Below are 19,669 nucleotides of genomic sequence, written 5' to 3'. Positions count from 1 at the left end.
AGTCTCAGAGCGGCTAACATTCTCCTTTCCCTTCCTCCCTCACAGCAAACACTCTGTGAGGTGAGTGAGGCTGAGAGACTTCAGAGAAGTGTGACTGGCCCAAGGTCACCCAGCAGCTGCATGTGGAGGAGCGGAGACGCGAACCCGGTTCCCCAGATTACGAGACTACCTCTCTTAACCACTACACCACACTGGTTTTCACTTAAGCACTGCATTTTGTTCTGAGAGCCAGGCTACTGGTTGGTTGTATTTGTGGACATTGGTATTACTCCGTAGCCAAAGGACAGGAGGATTGCAATAACTTTGGGCTGAATCCTTTTAAGTTCTACTCAGAGTGGACACATGGAAATCAATGGTCCTATCATAGTCATGTCCTTTAATTGTGGTGGGTCTCCTCTGAGTATGACTTATTTTGGAGGCAGCCCTTTGTCTTTCCCCCTGCACCTTCCCCCAATTTATGTAAAAGCAAGGTCTCTCTGACCCCTGACATACATTTGGATGCTGCCAAGGTGTAGCCTCCTCCCACTGGGTGAGCAAAGCCAGTCGGTCATTGACTTTTGCATACGTACAGATGGGCAGATGCTCACACGCCCAGGTGTTTTTCATATAAGGGTCTGGATCCTCAGCAGTACCTAACTCTCCTCTTCAGAGTGAGCTGCAGGGGAGCAGGAGAACCCCATCAGGGAGGAGGAGAACCCCATCAGGGTGAGTCTGTAAGGAACATAAATGCGATGTGAGTTGGCCATGGGGGATAACTCAGAACATTACCAAAAACTGGAACCACAACAACCCTAGACCACAAATCAGAGTGCTTCTAAAAAATGAATGAGAATGGGAGAATAGGTAGAGGATCTGCCATATGAATGGAAATCAGAAACTCGAGTAGTTGTGGAGAAACTTCACCCATAGTGCAGTTTGGTGATGCTTTGAGTAACTGGGTGTAGATGCCCCAGCAGATTTGAACAAGAAGGGGACTCTCTTCAATTTCTCTATTTAAGGTGTAGCTGTGAAGATAGATGTGCATGATCAAGTGATGGCTTGTGTTATTGTATTTATATTTATTGTTTATTTATTTAATAAAAATTATTTTAAAAAACCTGCAAAGTGGTTTACCAAAACAAAAAAAAAAAAACCCCAAAACACACCACAGCAGTAGATAGAATCAAGAAAAATTAACAATCCTACTTTAAAACATACAAAAGATTGAAATTACTTCAACTTCCTAAGCATCTAGGTATGCTTGCCTAAAGAAGAATGCTTTTAGCAGGTGCCCGAAAAGAGTCTAGCAAAGGCACATGCTTTGTTGCAATAGGCGAGGAGTTCCAAAGTGCAGTTGCTGTCACAGTAAACAATACAGTACAGATATTATGTGGAACCTGTAGTAGTGCTTGAAACTACTGAAGGGGTGGTTTTACTTATTGTGATTTCACCATGCTCTGTATTATCCGAAAAGGAAAACATTTATTTAAATAACAGGACTGCATAGCAGCAATCTAGTCTCATCATGAACAGTGGGACTTATTCCTGAGCCCACGGTGCATAAGACGGGCTGCAATCCTATGCACCCCTTGCATCCAACTTGTACCTAAAACTCTGCACAAGCCTGCACCAGAGAATTGTAGAGTTGGAAGAGACCCCTGAGGGTCATTTAGCGAAACTCCTGGGGCAATGCAGGAATTTCAACTAGACCACCCCTGACTGATGGCCATCCTTCTTCTGTTTTTCCCCTCAGCCAGGACATGCAACAACGGAGACTGGAGGTGGGGGAAAAGATAAATTTTGACAATGGGGCAGATTAGTCAGGCGCGCGCAGGCACAGCTTGAAGACTTTACACAGAGAGGAACCCCACATGGGTTTCCCCGCATGTAACGCAACAGGCAGAGAGCCAGCTCAGATAGTGATACATTGGTGGAGGGGAGGACAAAAGAGTACCAAAGTCCGCCCATTTTATCCTCTTTGGGATGGTGGCGCTAGGGCTCTGGGACCACCCTCCCCAAAATATTTACTTGTCTTCAATGTATTGTTACCGCTGTTATTCTATAGTACAGATCCTTTTTAAACTAAACTTTCTCTAAAATTAAAATGGCAGAAGTAATCAGTAGCATAGATAGCAAAGGAAAGGAAAGTCCCTAATAGATACAAGGGAGACACAGATACACAAGCACACAGAAGTAAACAACCCAGCCTTGGGGAGAGGGGTGGGAATGTACAGTTTGCTGTACTTAGCCTCGAGATGGGAGACTGAAAGGGCTTAAAAAATAAAAAATAAAAGTCTTGTGTCTAGGAATATTTTTCTGCAAAAGCATCAGACTGGTTGTCAAAAGTGTGAACTTCATTAATAAAGGTAAAGGTACCCCTGCCCATACGGGCCAGTCGTGTCCGACTCTGGGGTTGCGTGCTCATCTCGCTTAAGAGGCCGGGAGCCAGCGCTGTCCGAAGACACTTCCGGGTCACGTGGCCAGCGTGACGAAGCTGCTCTGGTGAGCCAGCACCAGCGCAGCACACGGAAACACCGTTACCTTCCCGCTACAAAGCGGTACCTATTTATCTACTTGCACCCGGGGGTGCTTTCGAACTGCTAGGTGGGCAGGAGCTGGGACTGAACAACGGGAGCTCACCCCACTGCGGGGATTCGAACCGCCGACCATGCGATCGGCAAGTCCTAGGCACTGAGGTTTTACCCACAGCGCCACCCGTGTCCGAACTTCATTAATAGACCCTACTTAAAGGAATTGGTCAGTTAGCCACAGAATTGCTTTGCTGATTTTTCTCATCTTCTTTTAATTACACAACTGCCTTTGGGAGGTCCTAGCTTCATGCAGGGGAGACTGAGGGCAAAGGGGAGGCTGCCCTGCTGAGGACGGCATGGAGCTGCTCCTCCTGGTGCCACGCATGGGCAAACTGGGCGGTGGCACTGTCACTGTCCCACACGCTCCGCTTTTGGGGGAAGCAGAGACTTTTCAGAGGTGGATTGGGGCCTGAAGGGGGTGCGCAGGACAGGCAGCGGCCTTGTCAGGCTTTCCCAGCAGCCCAGAAAGTCGGCCTATGTGAAGAAAATGAGACTAGGCTGAGTAGATTCGGCCTTGCCTTGCCTTCGCCCTGCCTCCAACCCAGCTAGCCAATCGGTTGCATGCAGGGGGTGGAGTGAAGGCAAGGCAAAGCCTAATCTACTCAGCCTAGTCTCTTCGCATAGCCCGACTTTCCAGGACCCAGGAAGCCCAGCAGAGGTTAGGGCAGTAGGGCGGTTCATAAAAAACCCTTTTTAAAAAAATAAAAAAAATGCCTGCTCCAAATCTTATTACACTAGGGTGTCATCTGTGTGCAGATGACACCCAGCTCTACCTCTCCTTTAAATCAGAACCAGTGAAGGCGGTGAAGGTCCTGTGTGAGTGTCTGGAGGCGGTTGGATGGATGGCGGCTAACAGATTGAGGTTGAATCCTGACAAGACAGAAGTACTGTTTTTGGGGGACAGGGAGCGGGTTGGTGTGGGGGATTCCCTGGTCTTGAATGGGGTAACTGTGCCCCTGAAGGACCAGGTGCGCAGCCTGGGAGTCATTTTGGACTCACAGCTGTCCATGGAGGCGCAGGTTAACTCTGTGTCCAGGGCAGCTGTCTACCAGCTCCACCTGGTACGCAGGCTGAGACCCTACCTGCCCACGAACTGTCTCCCCAGAGTGGTGCATGCTCTAGTTATCTCACACTTGGACTACTGCAACGCGCTCTACGTGGGGCTGCAATTAATCCAGAATGCGGCAGCTAGACTGGTGACTAGGAGTGGCCGCCGGGACCACATAACACCGGTTCTGAGAGATCTGCGTTGGCTCCCAGTACGTTTCCGAGCACGATTCAAAGTGTTGGTGCTGACCTTTAAAGCCCTAAACGGCCTCGGTCCTGTATACCTGAAGGAGCGTCTCCACCCCCATCGTTCAGCCCGGACACTGAGATCCAGCGCCGAGGGCCTTCTGGCGGTTCCCTCGTTACGAGAAGTGAGGCTACAGGGAACCAGACAGAGGGCCTTCTCAGAAGTGGCGCCCGCCCTGTGGAACGCCCTCCCATCAGATGTCAAAGAGATAAATAATTACCTGACATTCAGAAGACATCTTAAGGCAGCCTTGTTCAGGGAAGTTTTTAATATGTAACGCTGTACTGTTTTTAACACTGATTGGGAGCCGCCCAGAGTGGCTGGGGAAACTCAGCCAGATGGGCGGGGTATAAATAATAAATTATTATTATTATTATTATAGGGATTATATAGATATATCTGAAATTTCATGCATATAAGTTCATATCTTGACCCTGCTCCACTGAATTGAAATTTCAGCCTTCACTACATAGGAAAACGGCTGAGTAAACAGCTATTTTCATGGAGGAGGGTCAAGATATTAACTGATATGCACGAAATTTCATATACAGTGGTACCTCGGGTTAAGAACTTAATTTGTTCCGGAGGTCCGTTCTTAACCTGAAACTGTTCTTAACCTGAAGCACCACTTTAGCTAATGGGGCCTCCTGCTGCTGCCGGAGCACAATTTCTGTTATCATCCTGAAGCAAAGTTCTTACCCGAGGTACTATTTCTGGGTTAGCAGAGTCTGTAACCTGAAGTGTATGAAGTGTATGTAACCTGAAACGTATGTAACCCAAGGTACGACTGTATAGCTATATAATCCCTAGTGTAGGAAGATAAGACCTTTGGCGCAGGCATTTTTTTTAAAAAAAGTCTTTTATAAACCGCCCTAGTAGGGCAGTAATTGTTCTTTGATAATTTGTGACCCCCTCCGTGATGGCACCTGGGCTGACCTGCCCCCCTGCCCCCTTCCTACGCCGCTGCCCCATGCCACTCCTATTTCTGATTCTTTCAGCTGCAGACGCTATGCGTTGTTTCCGGACTTCACCCTCCTCCTTGTGCCTCCTCCTCTTCCTCCTGGCTTCCAGCTCTGCCTCTGAAGATGATACTGTGGTGGTCACCAGCAGCGGTCCTATTAGAGGCAAAAGACTCCCGGCTGGCTCTGGCTCTGTGACCGCCTACCTGGGCATCCCCTATGCTGAGCCCCCCATAGGCAAACTGCGTTTCCAGAAGCCGGTTCCACATCAGCCGTGGAGCCAGGTCTTGGAGGCCACCACCTTTGGCAACTCTTGCCTTCAGTTTAATAACGATTCCTTCCCTGATCGACCCATATGGACTCCAAACACACCACTTTCAGAGGACTGCCTGTTCCTCAACATCTGGGTGCCCCATCCACGGCCAGTCACACCAGTGCCCATCCTTGTATGGATCCATGGTGGGGGCTTTAGCATGAACTCAGCCTCAGCAGATGTCTTAAATGGAGGCTTATTAGCTGCTACAGAGAATGTCATTGTGTGCAACTTGAATTTCCGCATGGGGACCCTGGGTTTCCTGTACCTGCCTCCAGCTGCCCCAGGAAATGTTGCGTTGTGGGACCAACATCTGGCTCTGAAGTGGGTGAGTGAGAATGCAGCTGTCTTTGGCGGGGATCCAGCTCGGTTGACTCTCCTTGGCTTAGGTGAAGGAGGAGCTTTAGCAGGTTTCCACCTACTTTCACCGGCAAGCCAACCCCTTGTTGCCCGTGGTGTGTTTCATAGTGGAGTTCCCACTGCCCACTGGGTCTGGAGGAGTCCGGAAAAGGCTGAAAGAGAATCAGCGATGTTGAGTCAGCTCATGGGGTGTCCTAAAACTAATCACAGTGCGATGGTCAGCTGCCTACAGGGGAAGGAAATTGAGAGCCATGCACTTTCTGAACTCTGTGGTATCAGATCAATAACAACGGATGGGGAATTTCTCACCGATGACCCCCGAAAGCTCCTGGAGAGAGGCATTCAAGGCAAACCCATTCTTACTGGTGTCACGGCTAATGAAGACTCATTCCTGGTATACCTTATGCTTCCTAGTGCTGAAGTAAATGATGGGATCCTGACCTGGGAACAGCTTCTTGAGCGGGTGCTGGAAACTCTGAAAACAGAAGAGGTTGCCAGGGCTATAGGCCTGAAGTATGCTGAATACTTTCAAGGGCCAGAGCGGTACCGTTTGGCCTTGATTCAGTATTTGGGAGATTATCCCTTTTTATGCCCAGTGATGGAGTTTGCTGCAAAGGCCAGGGAGGTTGGGAGCCCAGCTTATGTTTATTCCTTCAGCCACCGCAGTTCTGGCTTTCCTTGGCCAGAGTGGATAGGGACCCCCCACGGAGCAGAGATCCCCTACTTGTTTGGAAACTTGGCAGCGTCATTGCGGAAAGACCCATCGGAGATGGAGGTGGAATTGAGCCGGCGAGTGATGCGATACTGGGCGGAGTTTGCCAGAAGCGGGTAAGGTATTAACCTTTCTGTGTCAAGGACTAAGTATGCCTGCCTATATATACAGACATGCCCTTTTAATACGTTTAATGCCCCTCTCCATTTGATAACTGATCGTGGGATTTCAGGACTGAAAATATTCTAGGGATGACAACTCGATGCTGACAATCAAGTCAGCAATGTCTGCTTTAAATCAGTCTGAAGTCGCAATGTGGCAATGATTTCTTTGCTGCCTCTATAGGAATCCCACTGAGTCTGCGCCGAAAGAAGAACAGTGGCCCGTCTACAATGCCACAGAGCAGAACATCTTCCACATCACCACAGAGGCAGCCCAGCACAAATGGATGCCACCTGGTCCACGATGTGCTTTCCTGGCCACTCATCTAGCAAATGCATTAGAAGCAAGTGAGTTCTCTAAAAACTCCATATGGCAGTATTGTTCCTTCAGAGCTCCAAGGTTCCTGCTCCTCTCCTGACGCCATCACTGGCTTAACCTCTGGGTTTATGGAACATTAAAAATACAGCGAGAATATTAAGCTACCAACTGAACCACATCATATTATCTGCTACACAAATTTTCATGAATATATATATATATATATATATGTATATAGCCAATTGTGCAAAAAATGCAGAGAACTGAAATTAAGAACAGAGAAATGAGAACCTGGGAGAACCAAAATGGGCAGATCTGTTCATCCATAGTGGTTAGTGGTCAGGGATGAGCATTACAAGCAAACAACATCTGGAAGGCCATGTGTTCCCCATCCTCCTTTTTCATTTTTTAAAATTCATTTTTAGTCCCTGCAGCGTTCTAGGACAGGAGACATGAAGGCTAGAGCCTGAGGATCAAAAAGCTTTGCTGTCGTCAGTGTAGGATTCACCACGATGAGACCTTTTTGTTAAAAAGTGAGCGGAGGAAGGGAATACTTGCTCCCCTCAGCCACCTCAGAGTACTTTTCCCTTGAATGAGCTTAGGATGCTATCTTCAATGGGGCACAAAGGGTACCATAACAATTCAGAGTGGGAGGATTTCGGCCTGCTTTTGATTTAAAACAGGAAACTACAGTGGTGCCTTTCAAGACGAAAAGAATCCGTTCCGCGAGTCTCTTCGTCTTGCGGTTTTTTCGTTTTGCGAAGCAAGCCCATTAGCGGATTAGCGGATTAGCGCTATTAGCGGCTTAGCGGGCTTAGCGGATCAGCTGATAAGAGGCTTAGCAGCTTAGCGGATCAGCTGTTAAGCGGCTTAGCGGATCAGCTGTTAAGCGGCTTAGCGGATCAGCTGTTAAGCGGCTTAGCGGCTTAGCGGATCAGCTGTTAAGCGACTTAGCAGATCAGCTGATAAGCGGCTTAGCGATCAGCTGTTAAGCGTCTTAGCGTCTTAGCGGATCAGCTGTTAAGCGGCTTAGCGGATCAGCTGATAAGCGGCTTAGCGGCTTGGAAAAAAGGGGGGGGGAGGAAAAAAACCCTGCAGGAACTCGCAAGACATTTTCGTCTTGTGAAGCAAGCCCATAGGAAATTCGTTTTGCGAAGCACCTCCAAAACGGAAAACCCTTTCGTCTAGCGGGTTTTCCGTCTTGCGAGGCATTCGTCTTGCGGGGCACCACTGTAATTAGATCTCCTGCATGAGGAGCGATCTTCTGTTGATCAGTTCTTTCCTCCTACGCTCTCTTTTTTCCATTTGCAGGGAAATCTGAAGAAGGTTGCATACCACCTGTTCAGGAGAAAGATGTGAAGAATGAGGCCCGAGATGGCGAAATCCAGGCCTCAGGAACAGTTTAGCTAGGCCCACACTTTGTTGGATCTGGAGCCATGTACAAAACATAGCATCGCGACAAACCTGAACGAAGGAAGAAATCACTGTGATATGAATTGAATAAAAATGTAAACCCTCTTCAGGCATATGGTATCTCCAGAATACTTATGTTTCTTCAAGAAAAATGGGGACCTGGAACACTGGGAATCTGGCACACTTAGTATATATGGATATTGACTGCTTGAGAGCCAGTGTGGTGTAGTGGTTAAGAGCGGTAGTCTCATAATCTGGGGAACCGGGTTCGCGTCTCCGCTCCTCCACATGCAGCTGCTGGGTGACCTTGGGCCAGTCACACTTCTCTGAAGTCTCTCAGCCCCACTCACCTCACAGAGTGTTTGTGGTGGGGGAGGAAGGGAAAGGAAATTGTTAGCCGCTTTGAGACTCCTTAAAGGGAGTGGAAGGCGGGATATCAAATCCAAACTCTTCTTCTTCTTCTTCTTGATTGGCAGAAAAACTGAAGGGAATGGTGTGAGGACAGCCTTATTCTATTAGAGGTTAGCTGGATCAACCCCATTGCCACAATCCCATTTATAGGATTTTAATGCTTCCACAACAACATATTCATAATAGGGATGCTTGAAACTTCTTTTCCATCTGCATTTTTTAATTGAGCCAATGCTATTGGAAATGATATGCAGATCAGAACACAGGTATCATTTGATTTTCACAGTAGACTAAATGCTGCAATCCAGATCTCAGCTCAATAACATAACAAAATGCATATAAAACGGATACGTCAAGTCTAAATATGTACAGAACGCACAAAACATGTACAAAATGCACATTTCGTGGGAGGGAAACACTTTCAAAAGTAAACCAAACACTGTGTAGTTTTTAAAGTGATTTTTTTTTTTTTACACTTTAGGGTGGGTTGAAGTGATGAACAAAACTTAAGTGAAACATGAAAGACTTATCTGGAGAAGAAATCAACTGATATAGTCATCCCCGATTCAGTAACAACTGAATCACCTTCCCATAGATCAGTGGTTCTCAACCTGTGGCTCCCCAGATGTTGTTGGACTACAACTCCCATCATCCCTGAGCTCTGGCCTTGCTAGCTAGGGGTGATGGGAGCTGTAGTTCAACATCTGGGGACCCACAGGTTGAGAAAGGCTGCCACAGATGCTTATGTCTCCTCCTCCCCCAAATCCTTCCTAAGCAATCTGAGACTCTGCCATTGTGCCTATCTTTTTCGTCCCTCTTCATAACTCTTCTGGTTCTAGGAGAACAGGGAGCAGGAGAGCTGGTCGCAGCAGGAGTGGAAGACACCCTGGCTTCTTCACCAGCCTGACTCTTCTCTACCTATTGGTCCCCCTCCTCTCCAGCTCCTGCTTCTGCCTCTGATTCTGGGCTTCCCTCTGCCACAGACTCTTCCTGCTCACTGAACCTTGTTACCTCTTCAGATTCCAACACCTCCTCCTGCCAGTCTGCTCCTTCTTCTCCATCTGACCACTCATTGTCATCCCACCACCAATCCCCGGCCTTGATCCTTCTTCCCTTGGGGTTGCCTACCTGGTGCCTTCTACCACTTCTCTGTGTCCAGCCAGTCCATGGATTGGGTGCTGACAGAAGAGTCACACAATTATTCACTTAAGCACTGCATCTTGTTCTGAGAGACAGGCTACTCTTTGGTTGTATTTGTGGACATTGGTATTACTCTGTGGCCAAAAGATAGGAGGATGGCAATAACCTTGGGCTGAATCCTTTAAGTTCTACTCCGAGTAGACACACACAAATCAATGGTCCTATCATAGTCATGTCCTTTAATTGTAGTGGGTCTCCTCTGAGTATGACTTATTTTGGAGGCAGCCCTTTGTCTTTTCCCTTGCACCTTCCCCCAATTTATGTAAAAGCAAGGTCTCTCTGACCCCCGGCCTACATTCTGATGCTGCCAAGGTGTAGCCTCCTCCCACTGGGTGAGCAAAGCCAGTCGGTCATTGACTTTTGCATACGTACAGATGGGCAGATGCTCCCATGCCCAGGTGTTTTTCATAAGAGTCTCTGGATCCTCAGCAGTACCTAACTTTCCTCTTCAGAGTGAGTTGCAGGGGATGCTGAGGAGCAGGAGAACCCCATCAGGGTGAGTCTGTAAGGAACAGAAATGTGATTTGAGTTGGCCATGCTGGCTAACTCATAACATTACCAAAAACTGGAACCACAGCAACTCTAGACCACAAATCAGAGTGCCTCTAAAAAATGAATGAGAAAGGGGGAATGTTCTTTGGAGAACAGGTAGAAGACCTGCCATAGGAATGTAAATCAGAAACTTGAGTTCTAGAAGTTTCAATGTTATTTTTTTACCTTCTTTTGGTTGGGTTTGTCTTGGGTGTTTTGAATGATAGCCCCTCCTGTCCAACTGTACAGCAGTAATTCTGGAGAAGCTTCACCCATAGAATGGCTGAAGGACAGTCTGATGATGCTTTGAGTAACTGGGTGTGGATGCCCCAGCAGATTTGAACAAGAAGGGGACTCTCTTCAATTTCTCCATTTAAGGTGTAGCTGTTAGGATAGATGTGCATGATTGAGAGATGTGATATATCCGATTACCTGTTGCATTCATAATTTAGAGGTAGCAAAAATTATGTTAAATAAATGAAATAGGTATGAATAGTACAGTAATGAATAACTATATGTGCTAAGGATGCTACCGGGACTAGAAACCATCAAAACATCAGAAAAAGCTGGAAAGGGTCCCTTGCCATCTTAAATGGTATTTATGGTCCTATAAAAGCTTCTGTTATTCTATGTCCTATTTTTTATTTTTTGCAGATAATGTATATGCCATTTGACTGTTAAAAGACACTCAAAGTGTTTTACAAAAAGATAAAACAATAACAGTATCAGTAAGAAGAACTAAAAACAGATTAAAACTCTCACACCCATATTAAGATATTTGTTTCCGGTTACAGACATTATGGTTAATGATGGCACTGAGGAGAAAAGTTTTTGGTTTTTTAAAATATAAATGTGTGATATTATTGCAGCATTGTGATGGTGAAGTGTTATACCTTTCCCACATTTAAAAGAATCTGGAGAGCCTTTCAGGGCAAAATAGAAATTGATTAAAAAATAAACAGTTTGATCAAATGGGGCCCATTGCTAAGGCCATACTGAACGTATGGTCAGTTGGCCAATATTCACTGCCCATATGAAAACCCCATTCTCTTCAAAATATGGAAGAGTGAAAGGTGTGGGGAACTTCAGGTGTGGCGGATGCTGAATGTGATCCTTGGGGACTTCATAGACCCTAGGGACTTGTCACTATGGTTAACCCAGTTCTGGGAGAATCAGAGAAAATTATCCCCACCCCCATCATCATCATCACCATTTCAGATTTCCATATTGTGGGGGCAACCAAAGATGGGGGATATTACATACATTTCTGTCTTCTAAATAAAATAGCAGCATGCCGTACTGCATGCAAATCCCTTGGTTTGCCTGTGCCAACATCTGGTTGGCCTTCCCGTCACTCCTGACTGTAACACATCAGTTATTATTTTGCAAAAAGAGCCTGAAGGTTTTGTGAGTTTATACATACAGTGATGCCTGCCTGAATGGAAATTTTTTTTGAATGAACCTAGTCTCCAGGCAAGATGACTAAAGAGGGACAGCTATCTGATGGCTATCTGAAATACTCTTAAAACATCAGCAGGTGAGGTGGTGATGCAACAGTTACTGGAAGAAGAATGTCAGCCCTCAGGGTGGTTAGAATCGTAGGATTGTAGAGTTCGAAGGGAACCCGAGAGCCTTCGCGTCCGTCCCCCGCAGAATGCCTTCTAGCTCTATGATTCTATGGAACTGTCTCCCTGTTCCATATACAGTGGTACCTTGGGTTAAGTACTTAATTTGTTCCAGAGGTCCGTTCTTAACCTGAAACTGTGCTTAACCTGAAGCACCACTTTAGCTAATGGGGCCTCCCGCTGCCACCGCGCCGCCAGAGCCCGGTTTCTGTTCTTATCCTGAAGCAAAGTTCTTAACCTGAAGCACTATTTCTGGGTTAGCGAAGTGTGTAACCTGAAGCGTACGTAACCTGAAGCGTATGTAACCCGAGCTACCACTGTATTCCTCTGCCCTTTACAACTCATATTGCTGCTCCCTGAGTTTTGTAACTCTATCCCTGCAGGCCATGTGCAAATGTGGTGTATGGCTGACATTTTAGGAATGCTTGTTTCCTATTGAAAATTTGTACCAATGCCTTGCTCAGTGTTTTTTTCTGGGGGGATGCATACCCCTAAACATTTTGTTAATCTAACGGAAGAAGAAACTATTTTTTAAAAAATTAGTTTCTTCACTAGCACGGTGAATTGTCAGTTCTGTTGCTACCCCCTATGGCGGCCTCATTTCCTGTTATGGCGTTTCCTGAGTCTCAGACGGAAGCGAGTGTTTAATGTGTGAAGCAGTGTGGAATGTGAGTACTCCTAAACATATTTCTAGAAAAAAAGCACTGGCCTTGGTCCCTGCTTTCCTTCTCCGGTGCCCAATTGTATTCCTCACATGCCTGTAGGTTATGTTAGCTGAAGCTGGTGAGAAGTGAAGTCCAACAACACCTCGAGGGCCACAGGTTCCCAATCTTGTTTTACATGGTTATCTTAGAGTAGGCACCCCAAGAAGATAAATAGAATATTTATGTTGTGTTTCCCATGCCACTCCTATTTCTGATTCGTTCAGCTGCAGCTGCTATGCCTTGTTTCCGGACTTCACCCTCCTTCTTCTGCCTCCTCCTCCTCTTCCTGGCTTCCAGCTCTGCCTCTGAAGATGATACTGTGGTGGTCACCAGCAGCGGTCCTATTAGAGGCAAAAGACTCCCGGCTGGCCCTGGCTCTGTGACCGCCTACCTGGGCATCCCCTATGCTGAGCCCCCCATGGGCAAACTGCGTTTCCAGAAGCCGGTTCCACATCAGCCGTGGAGCCAGGTCTTGGAGGCCACCACCTTTGGCAACTCTTGCCTTCAGTTTAATAACGATTCCTTCCCTGATCGACCCATATGGACTCCAAACACACCACTTTCAGAGGACTGCCTGTTCCTCAACATCTGGGTGCCCCATCCACGGCCAGTCACACCAGTGCCCATCCTCCTATGGATCTATGGTGGGGGTTTTAGCATGAACACAGCCTCAGCAGATGTCTTAAATGGGGCCTTATTAGCTGCTACAGAGAATGTCATTGTGGCCTCCATGAATTACCGCGGAGGAATGTTAGGTTACCTGTACTTGCCTCCAGCTGCCCCAGGAAATGTTGCATTGTGGGACCAACATCTGGCTCTGAAGTGGGTGAGTGAGAACGCAGCTGTCTTTGGCGGGGATCCAGCTCGGTTGACTCTCCTTGGCCTCGGTTCTGGAGCAGTCTCAGTTGGTTTACACCTGCTTTCACCGGCAAGCCAACCCCTTGTTGCCCATGGTGTGCTTCATAGTGGAGTTCCCACTGCCCGCCGGATTTGGAGGAGTCCTGAAGATGCCGAAAGAGAATCAGCGATGTTGAGTCAGCTCATGGGGTGTCCTAAAACTAACCACAGTGCAATGGTCAGCTGCCTACAGGGGAAGGAAATTGAGAGCCATGCACTTTCTGAACTCTGTGGTATCAGATCAATAACAGCAGATGGGGAATTTCTCACTGATGAGCCCAGAAAGCTCCTGGAGAGAGGCATTCAAGGCAAACCCATTCTTACTGGTGTCATGGCTAATGAAGAATCATTCCTGGCATACCTTATGCTTCCTAGTGCTGAAGTCAATGATGGGATCCTGACCTGGGAGCAGCTCCTTGAAGGGGTGCTGGAAACTCTGAAAACAGAAGACATTGCCAGGGCTATAGCCCTTAAATATGCTGAATACTTTCAAGGGCCAGAGCGGTACCGTTTGGCCTTGATTCAGTATTTGGGAGATTATCCCTTTTTATGCCCAGTGATGGAGTTTGCTGCAAAGGCCAGGGAGGTTGGGAGCCCATCTTATGTTTATTCCTTCAGCCACCGCAGTTCTGGCTTTCCCTGGCCAGAGTGGATAGGGACCCCCCACGGAGCAGAGATCCCCTACTTGTTTGGAAACTTGGCAGCGTCACTGCGGAAAGACCCATCGGAGACGGAGGTGGAATTGAGCCGGCGAGTGATGCGATACTGGGCGGAGTTTGCCAGAAGCGGGTAAGGTACTAACCTTTCTGTGCCAAGAACTAAGTATGCCAGCCCATATATAACAACAAGCCTTTTAATATGTTTTTAAAAATAAATGAAGTAATTATCTTGTTGCACACCATCTTGTTGCTAGATTTCAGGGTTCCAGGGGTTTCACCTCGGTTTGGTTTCCTTGGGATGAAGACTGTCATGTCTTTAGGATACACTTGTACCTGGGGATGCGAACGGGATCTGTTCCGGAGCCCCTTTCGCATCCTGAACGGAAGGCAAGATGTGACGGCGTGTCTGGACGTGTGCGGGTTGCGTTTCGCTGCTTCCACACATCCACTTGACATCATTTTGAGTGTCTGCGCATGCGCGAGTGGTGAAACCCGGAAGTAATGCGCTGCGTTACTTCTGGGTTGCCCCGGAGCGCAACTCGAACGCGCTCAACCCGAAGCACATTCAACTCGTGGTATGACTGTATACGGTTTATTTACACACGCATAGATATACAACCTGCTCCTATGATGGAGAGGCTGGCAGCATTAACCCCCCAGTAAGTCTTGGACCCCAAGAATTACAAGGCTACCCTCCCTCAGAATCCCAACAATATTTTCAGCTGCTGGTTTTGTTTATACTTTTATACTTTTAATTTTTTGGATTACTTTTTGTAAACTTCCGAATGTTATCATTTTAAGATATCTATTCTGTTCCTGCAAACTGCTTTGACATCTGACAATCCAATTAATTAAATAAAAATAAGTAAATGGCGGAACCTGGATCATTAAACCATCGTAAAAAACAACAACATGTGCACATACGTTTCCATGTATACAAATCTAAATGTTCCCATTTGGTAACAGATGTGTGGTTTTCAGAACTGAAAATGTTCTAGGGATGACTGCTTGCTTCTGACTTCCATGTCAGCTCTGTCTACTTCAAGCATTGGATCCTCACCCTGAAATCAGTCTGAGGCTGTAATAAAGCTCTGGTTTATTTGTTGTGTCTACAGGAATCCCACCGGGTCTGCGCCGAATGAGGAACAGTGGCCTGTCTACAATGCTACAGAGCAGAACGTCTTCCATATTACCACAGAGGCAGCCCAGCACAAATGGACGCCACCTGGTTCACGATGTGCTTTCCTGGCCACTCATCTAGCAAATGAAATAGAAGCAAGTGAGTTCAGGGCTCTCTTTGGAAAGGGAGGATATGGCGATACCCAGCTCTGGATTGAGAACCTACAGCCCTTAGATGCTAGATGAAAATATGGAGAAGGGATTTTATTAAAAGGGGGCATTTTTCTCTTATCAGAGGTCCTCCACAAACTCCCCACAGCTATCTTGTCCCCCCAGTGCTCCAGGGTCCCTCCTCTCCTCCCCACTCCCTTACTGACTTATCCTCCGGCTTTTCCAGGCTTCAGGCCTTATCAAACATTAAAATAAGAGCCACCACATGAATAGTTACTGTCAGGTGGCTGTTGCGGTTGCTCGAGAGTAACCAGGCAGGACTCCAACCTGTGTTTTACAGGCTTTATTTTGGTGCAAACTATTTACAGTGAAGAGCCCGGAAGCTCATAGCTGGCTCAATCGCTAGCAGAATCCGGGAGTGGTCTTTCTTTGGACCTCCCCCAACATAAGAGTTTTGTTACCCCCAACCTTCTCCTCCCCTCTTTGTGCCTTAGGCTACTGCGCAGGATGGGCAAGGGCGTGTTTCCCTTCTGTCCGGCTTGCCCAGGAGCGGCGTTAAGGCCCCCACCAGCATCCTCTGGTCCTTGCACCTCTTCCCCACTGGAGGTGGGGCTTTCCTCCTCCACGGAAGAGGAATTGCTTCGCAAGATTTTTGGAGGCTCCCTGTAACACAACTGCCCTTCTATTTCTCGCCTCTTGAGCCGATGGCAGTTCCCTGACAGTTACGTTATCTGCAACACAACATTTCATGAGTTTTGTTTTTTTAAATTGCCAATTGCTGGAGAAATGTGGAGAACTGAATTATAAGAACAGAGAAAGGAGAAGCTGGGAGAACCAAAATGGGCAGATCTGTTCATCCACAGTGGTCAAGGATGAGCATTACAGGCCAATAACATCTGGAGGGCCATGTGTTCACCATCCTCCTTTTTCATTTTTTAAAATTTATTTTTAGTTCCCACAGCATTCTGGTACAGGAGACACGATGGCTGGAGCCTTGCTATCATCACTGCAGGAGCCACCACGATAAAGCATTCTTAAAAATGTGAGCTGGGGAAGGGAATACTTGCTCCCCTTGGATGCCTCAGAGAACTTTCTGTGAAGCAGCTTAGGACACCATCTTCAATGGGGCATGAGGAGTACCATAAGAATGCAGGGTGGAAGGATTTGGGCCTGCTTTTGATGGAAAACAAAAACCGGGAGACTAATCAGATCTCCTGCAAGAGGAGTTTGATCTTCTGATATTTCCCCCAACCATTGTTTATTTTTCCTTTCGCAGGGAAATCTGAAGAAGGTTGTATTCCACCTGTTCAGGAGAAAGATGTGAAGAATGAGGCCCGAGATGGCGAAAATCATGCCTCAGGAACAGTTTAGCTAGGCCGAACTTTGAGGGATCTGCAGACATATACAAAACATATGGTAGCATAGCAATTTATTGCAACAAACCTGAACGAGGGAAGAAATTACTGTGATATGAATTGAATAAAAATGTAAACCCTCTCCAGGCATTTGGTATCTCCAGAATACAGTGGTACCTCAGGTTAAGTACTTAATTCGTTCCAGAGGTCCGTTCTTAACCTGAAACTGTTCTTAACCTGAAGCACCACTTAAGCTAATGGGGCCTCCCGCTGCTGCTGCGCTGCTGGAGCATGATTTCTGTTCTCATCCTGAAGCAAAGTTCTTAACCTGAAGCAATTTTTCTGGGTTAGCAGAGTCTGTAACCTGAAGCGTATGTAACCTGAAGTGTATGTAACCTGAGGTACCACTGTACTTGGGTTTCTTCAAGAAGAATGGGGATCTGAAACGGTGCCAACCACACATTCTCTAGGTAGGATGGCCAGTGAGACTGGCCTGTGAATTTTGGATAGCCTCTTCACACACTAAGTATATATAGATACTGACTGCTTGAGTGGCAGAAAAACTGAAGGGAATGGTGTGAGGACAGCCTTGTTCTAATAGAGGTTAGCTGGGTCACTCCCTTTGCCTCCATCTCATTTATAGGATTTAATGATTTGACAACAACTTATTCCTAATAAAGATCCTTGAAATGTTTGCTCAGTCTGCATTTTTTAAATCGAGCCAATATAATTTGCACATCCTGGAAACAGAACATAGGTATCATTTGGTTTTCAATAGCACACTCAATACTATGATCCGGTTCTCAGTGCAAAAACATAACAAAATGCATATAAGATAGATATGCTAAGTCAAAACATGCATAAAATGCACAAAGTATGTACAAAATGCACATTTTGTGGGAGGGAAACTGTTTCAAATATAATGCACAGGTTCGTGTAGTTTTTAAAGGGCTTTTATCACACATTGGGATGGGAAGAACTGATGAATAAAACTTAAATGAAGCACGCAAGACTTATCTGGATAAGAAATCGACTGATAATCGACTGATCCGTAATTCAATGACCACTACTTTCAACACTGGCAATTTGAGGGCAGCAGCCTAGCTTCCTGGTTTGCATAACTTGTGGCACATACAGCCCTAATCTCCTACTGAGGGGAATGCTGACAGGCTAGGGATGAGGGGAAAATTCCATTTAGTTTGCATTGGAAGGCAAGTTTACCTAATTCACACTTTCTGTTGCAGCATACCAACCAAAGCATAGACATCCTTCAAAATGTGCAATTCTCTGAATTTTGCAATGCAATTTTCCAGTCAAGCAATGTTTACAAAAACACATATTACTAGGGTAAAGTGTGCGTAGAAAGGCATATATTGGAGAAAATGACATACAAAAATGTGTTACATTAGGGGAAATTAGTTTGCAGAGATATGAGTATTGGGCAAAATTGCATAAAAATATATATATTAGGAGAGACACTCGCACTAAAATGCCCATGAATTTTCACGAGGATGTTCTTTTAGAAAATGACCAACTGATGTGGAAATGTGGAGAAATTGAATTTAAGAAGGGAAGAAATGAGAAACTGAAATGGACAGATATGCCCATCTTTTCCATGGTTTCCAGGAGGAGTGGTGTGTGTGTGTGTGTGTGTGTGCGCGCGCGCACACTCGCTAAAACTCCCCATCACTCCAGCATCAGCCTTCTAAGGCAATAGTCTTTCTCTGCCCTAATGCTAAGGCTGACCCTAGATCCATCAGGAGTTTTTCTCATTCTACAGAAGCAAATTTGTCCGCTTCAGTTTCTCATTTTCCTACAGATTATTTGCTACATCATCATCATCATTTATATCCCGTCCATCTCTCTGGGTTTCCCCAGCCACTATGGGAGGCTCCCAACACAATATTACAAACACGATAAAACATCAAATATTAAAAAAGTCCCTAAAGAAACCGGCAGGGACACGGGTAGCGCTGTGGGTTAAACCACAGAACCTAGGACTTGCCGACCATAAGGTCGGCAGTTCAAATCCCTGCAATGGGGTGAGCTCCCGTTGCTCGGTCCCTGCTCCTGCCAACCTAGCAGTTCAAAAGCACGTCAAAGTGCAAGTAGATAAATAGGTACCGCTCCAGCGGGAAGGTAAACGGCGTTTCCGTGCACTGCTCTGGTTCGCCAGAAGCGGCTTCGTCATGCTGGCCACATGACCTGGAAGCTGTACGCCGGCTCCCTCGGCCAGTAAAGCGAGATGAGCGCCGCAACCCCAGAGTCGGCCACGACTGGACCTAATGGTCAGGGGTCCCTTTACCTTTTAAAGAAACCGGAGCATAAAATATGGAACAGACACACAGAACATAAAAGCTGGAACAGACTTTGAGTTGCACATTGCTAATCTGGATCCTGCTAAAGTCTACATATGAACAACACCCAGGGGCGGATTTAGGTTTGATGAGGCCTTAAGCTACTGAAGGTAATGGGGCCCTTTATATGTCCAGCTGTTCTTTGTCAACAACAAATTGTTGCTGTTTTTTGTGTTGAATATATGATATATGATATATATTCCTTATGAGGAACGGCTAAGGGAGCTGGGCATGTTTAGCCTGGAGAAGAGGAGGTTAAGGGGTGATATGATAGCCATGTTCAAATATATAAAAGGATGTCATATAGAGGAGGGAGAAAGGTTGTTTTCTGCTGCTCCAGAGAAGCGGACACGGAGCAATGGATCCAAACTACAAGAAAGAAGATTCCACCTAAACATTAGGAAGAACTTCCTGACAGTAAGAGCTGTTGGACAGTGGAATTTGCTGCCAAGGAGTGTGGTGGAGTCTCCTTCTTTGGAGGTCTTTAAGCAGAGGCTTGACAGCCATATGTCAGGAGTGCTCTGATGGTGTTTCCTGCT

The 19,669-nt window shown here is 46.5% G+C and overlaps 2 protein-coding genes across 3 annotated transcripts; both read left to right on the top strand.

Annotated features, from left to right (window-relative positions):
* The first annotated feature begins 689 nt into the window (after window positions 1-689).
* Window positions 690-8,109, top strand: LOC144327040 (cholinesterase-like). Of its 2 annotated transcripts, none has more exons than XM_077925162.1 (4): window positions 690-705; window positions 4,863-6,324; window positions 6,554-6,717; window positions 8,000-8,109. In XM_077925162.1, the coding sequence occupies exons 2-4, from the start codon at window positions 4,874-4,876 to the stop codon at window positions 8,092-8,094; spliced, it is 1,710 nt and encodes a 569-aa protein (XP_077781288.1). In that variant the 5' UTR covers window positions 690-705; window positions 4,863-4,873; the 3' UTR covers window positions 8,095-8,109. The 2 variants fall into 2 exon arrangements, with proteins under 2 accessions (XP_077781288.1, XP_077781287.1); XM_077925161.1 differs by lacking the exon at window positions 690-705 and adding an exon at window positions 712-733.
* Window positions 8,110-12,807: 4,698 nt separating this feature from the next.
* LOC114588625 (cholinesterase-like) lies at window positions 12,808-17,467 on the top strand. Its single transcript, XM_077925163.1, has 3 exons — window positions 12,808-14,258; window positions 15,244-15,407; window positions 16,695-17,467. The coding sequence occupies exons 1-3, from the start codon at window positions 12,808-12,810 to the stop codon at window positions 16,787-16,789; spliced, it is 1,710 nt and encodes a 569-aa protein (XP_077781289.1). The 3' UTR covers window positions 16,790-17,467.
* Window positions 17,468-19,669: the final 2,202 nt, after the last annotated feature.

The sequence above is a fragment of the Podarcis muralis genome, chromosome 2, assembly GCF_964188315.1.
Source record: "Podarcis muralis chromosome 2, rPodMur119.hap1.1, whole genome shotgun sequence".
NCBI classification, from domain to species: domain Eukaryota; kingdom Metazoa; phylum Chordata; class Lepidosauria; order Squamata; family Lacertidae; genus Podarcis; species Podarcis muralis.
The sequence above is the reverse complement of the archived record's forward strand: the minus strand, read 5'-3'. Positions and strand labels throughout refer to the sequence as shown.

Coding starts and splice junctions, on each gene's coding strand:
- LOC144327040 (XM_077925161.1), top strand. Junction 6,325..6,553: donor GCGGAGTTTGCCAGAAGCGG/GTAAGGTATTAA, acceptor CTGCCTCTATAG/GAATCCCACTGAGTCTGCGC. Junction 6,718..7,999: donor AGCAAATGCATTAGAAGCAA/GTGAGTTCTCTA, acceptor TTCCATTTGCAG/GGAAATCTGAAGAAGGTTGC.
- LOC114588625 (XM_077925163.1), top strand. CDS start 12,808: ATGCCTTGTTTCCGGACTTCACCCTCCTTCTTCTGCCTCCTCCTCCTC. Junction 14,259..15,243: donor GCGGAGTTTGCCAGAAGCGG/GTAAGGTACTAA, acceptor TTGTGTCTACAG/GAATCCCACCGGGTCTGCGC. Junction 15,408..16,694: donor AGCAAATGAAATAGAAGCAA/GTGAGTTCAGGG, acceptor TTCCTTTCGCAG/GGAAATCTGAAGAAGGTTGT.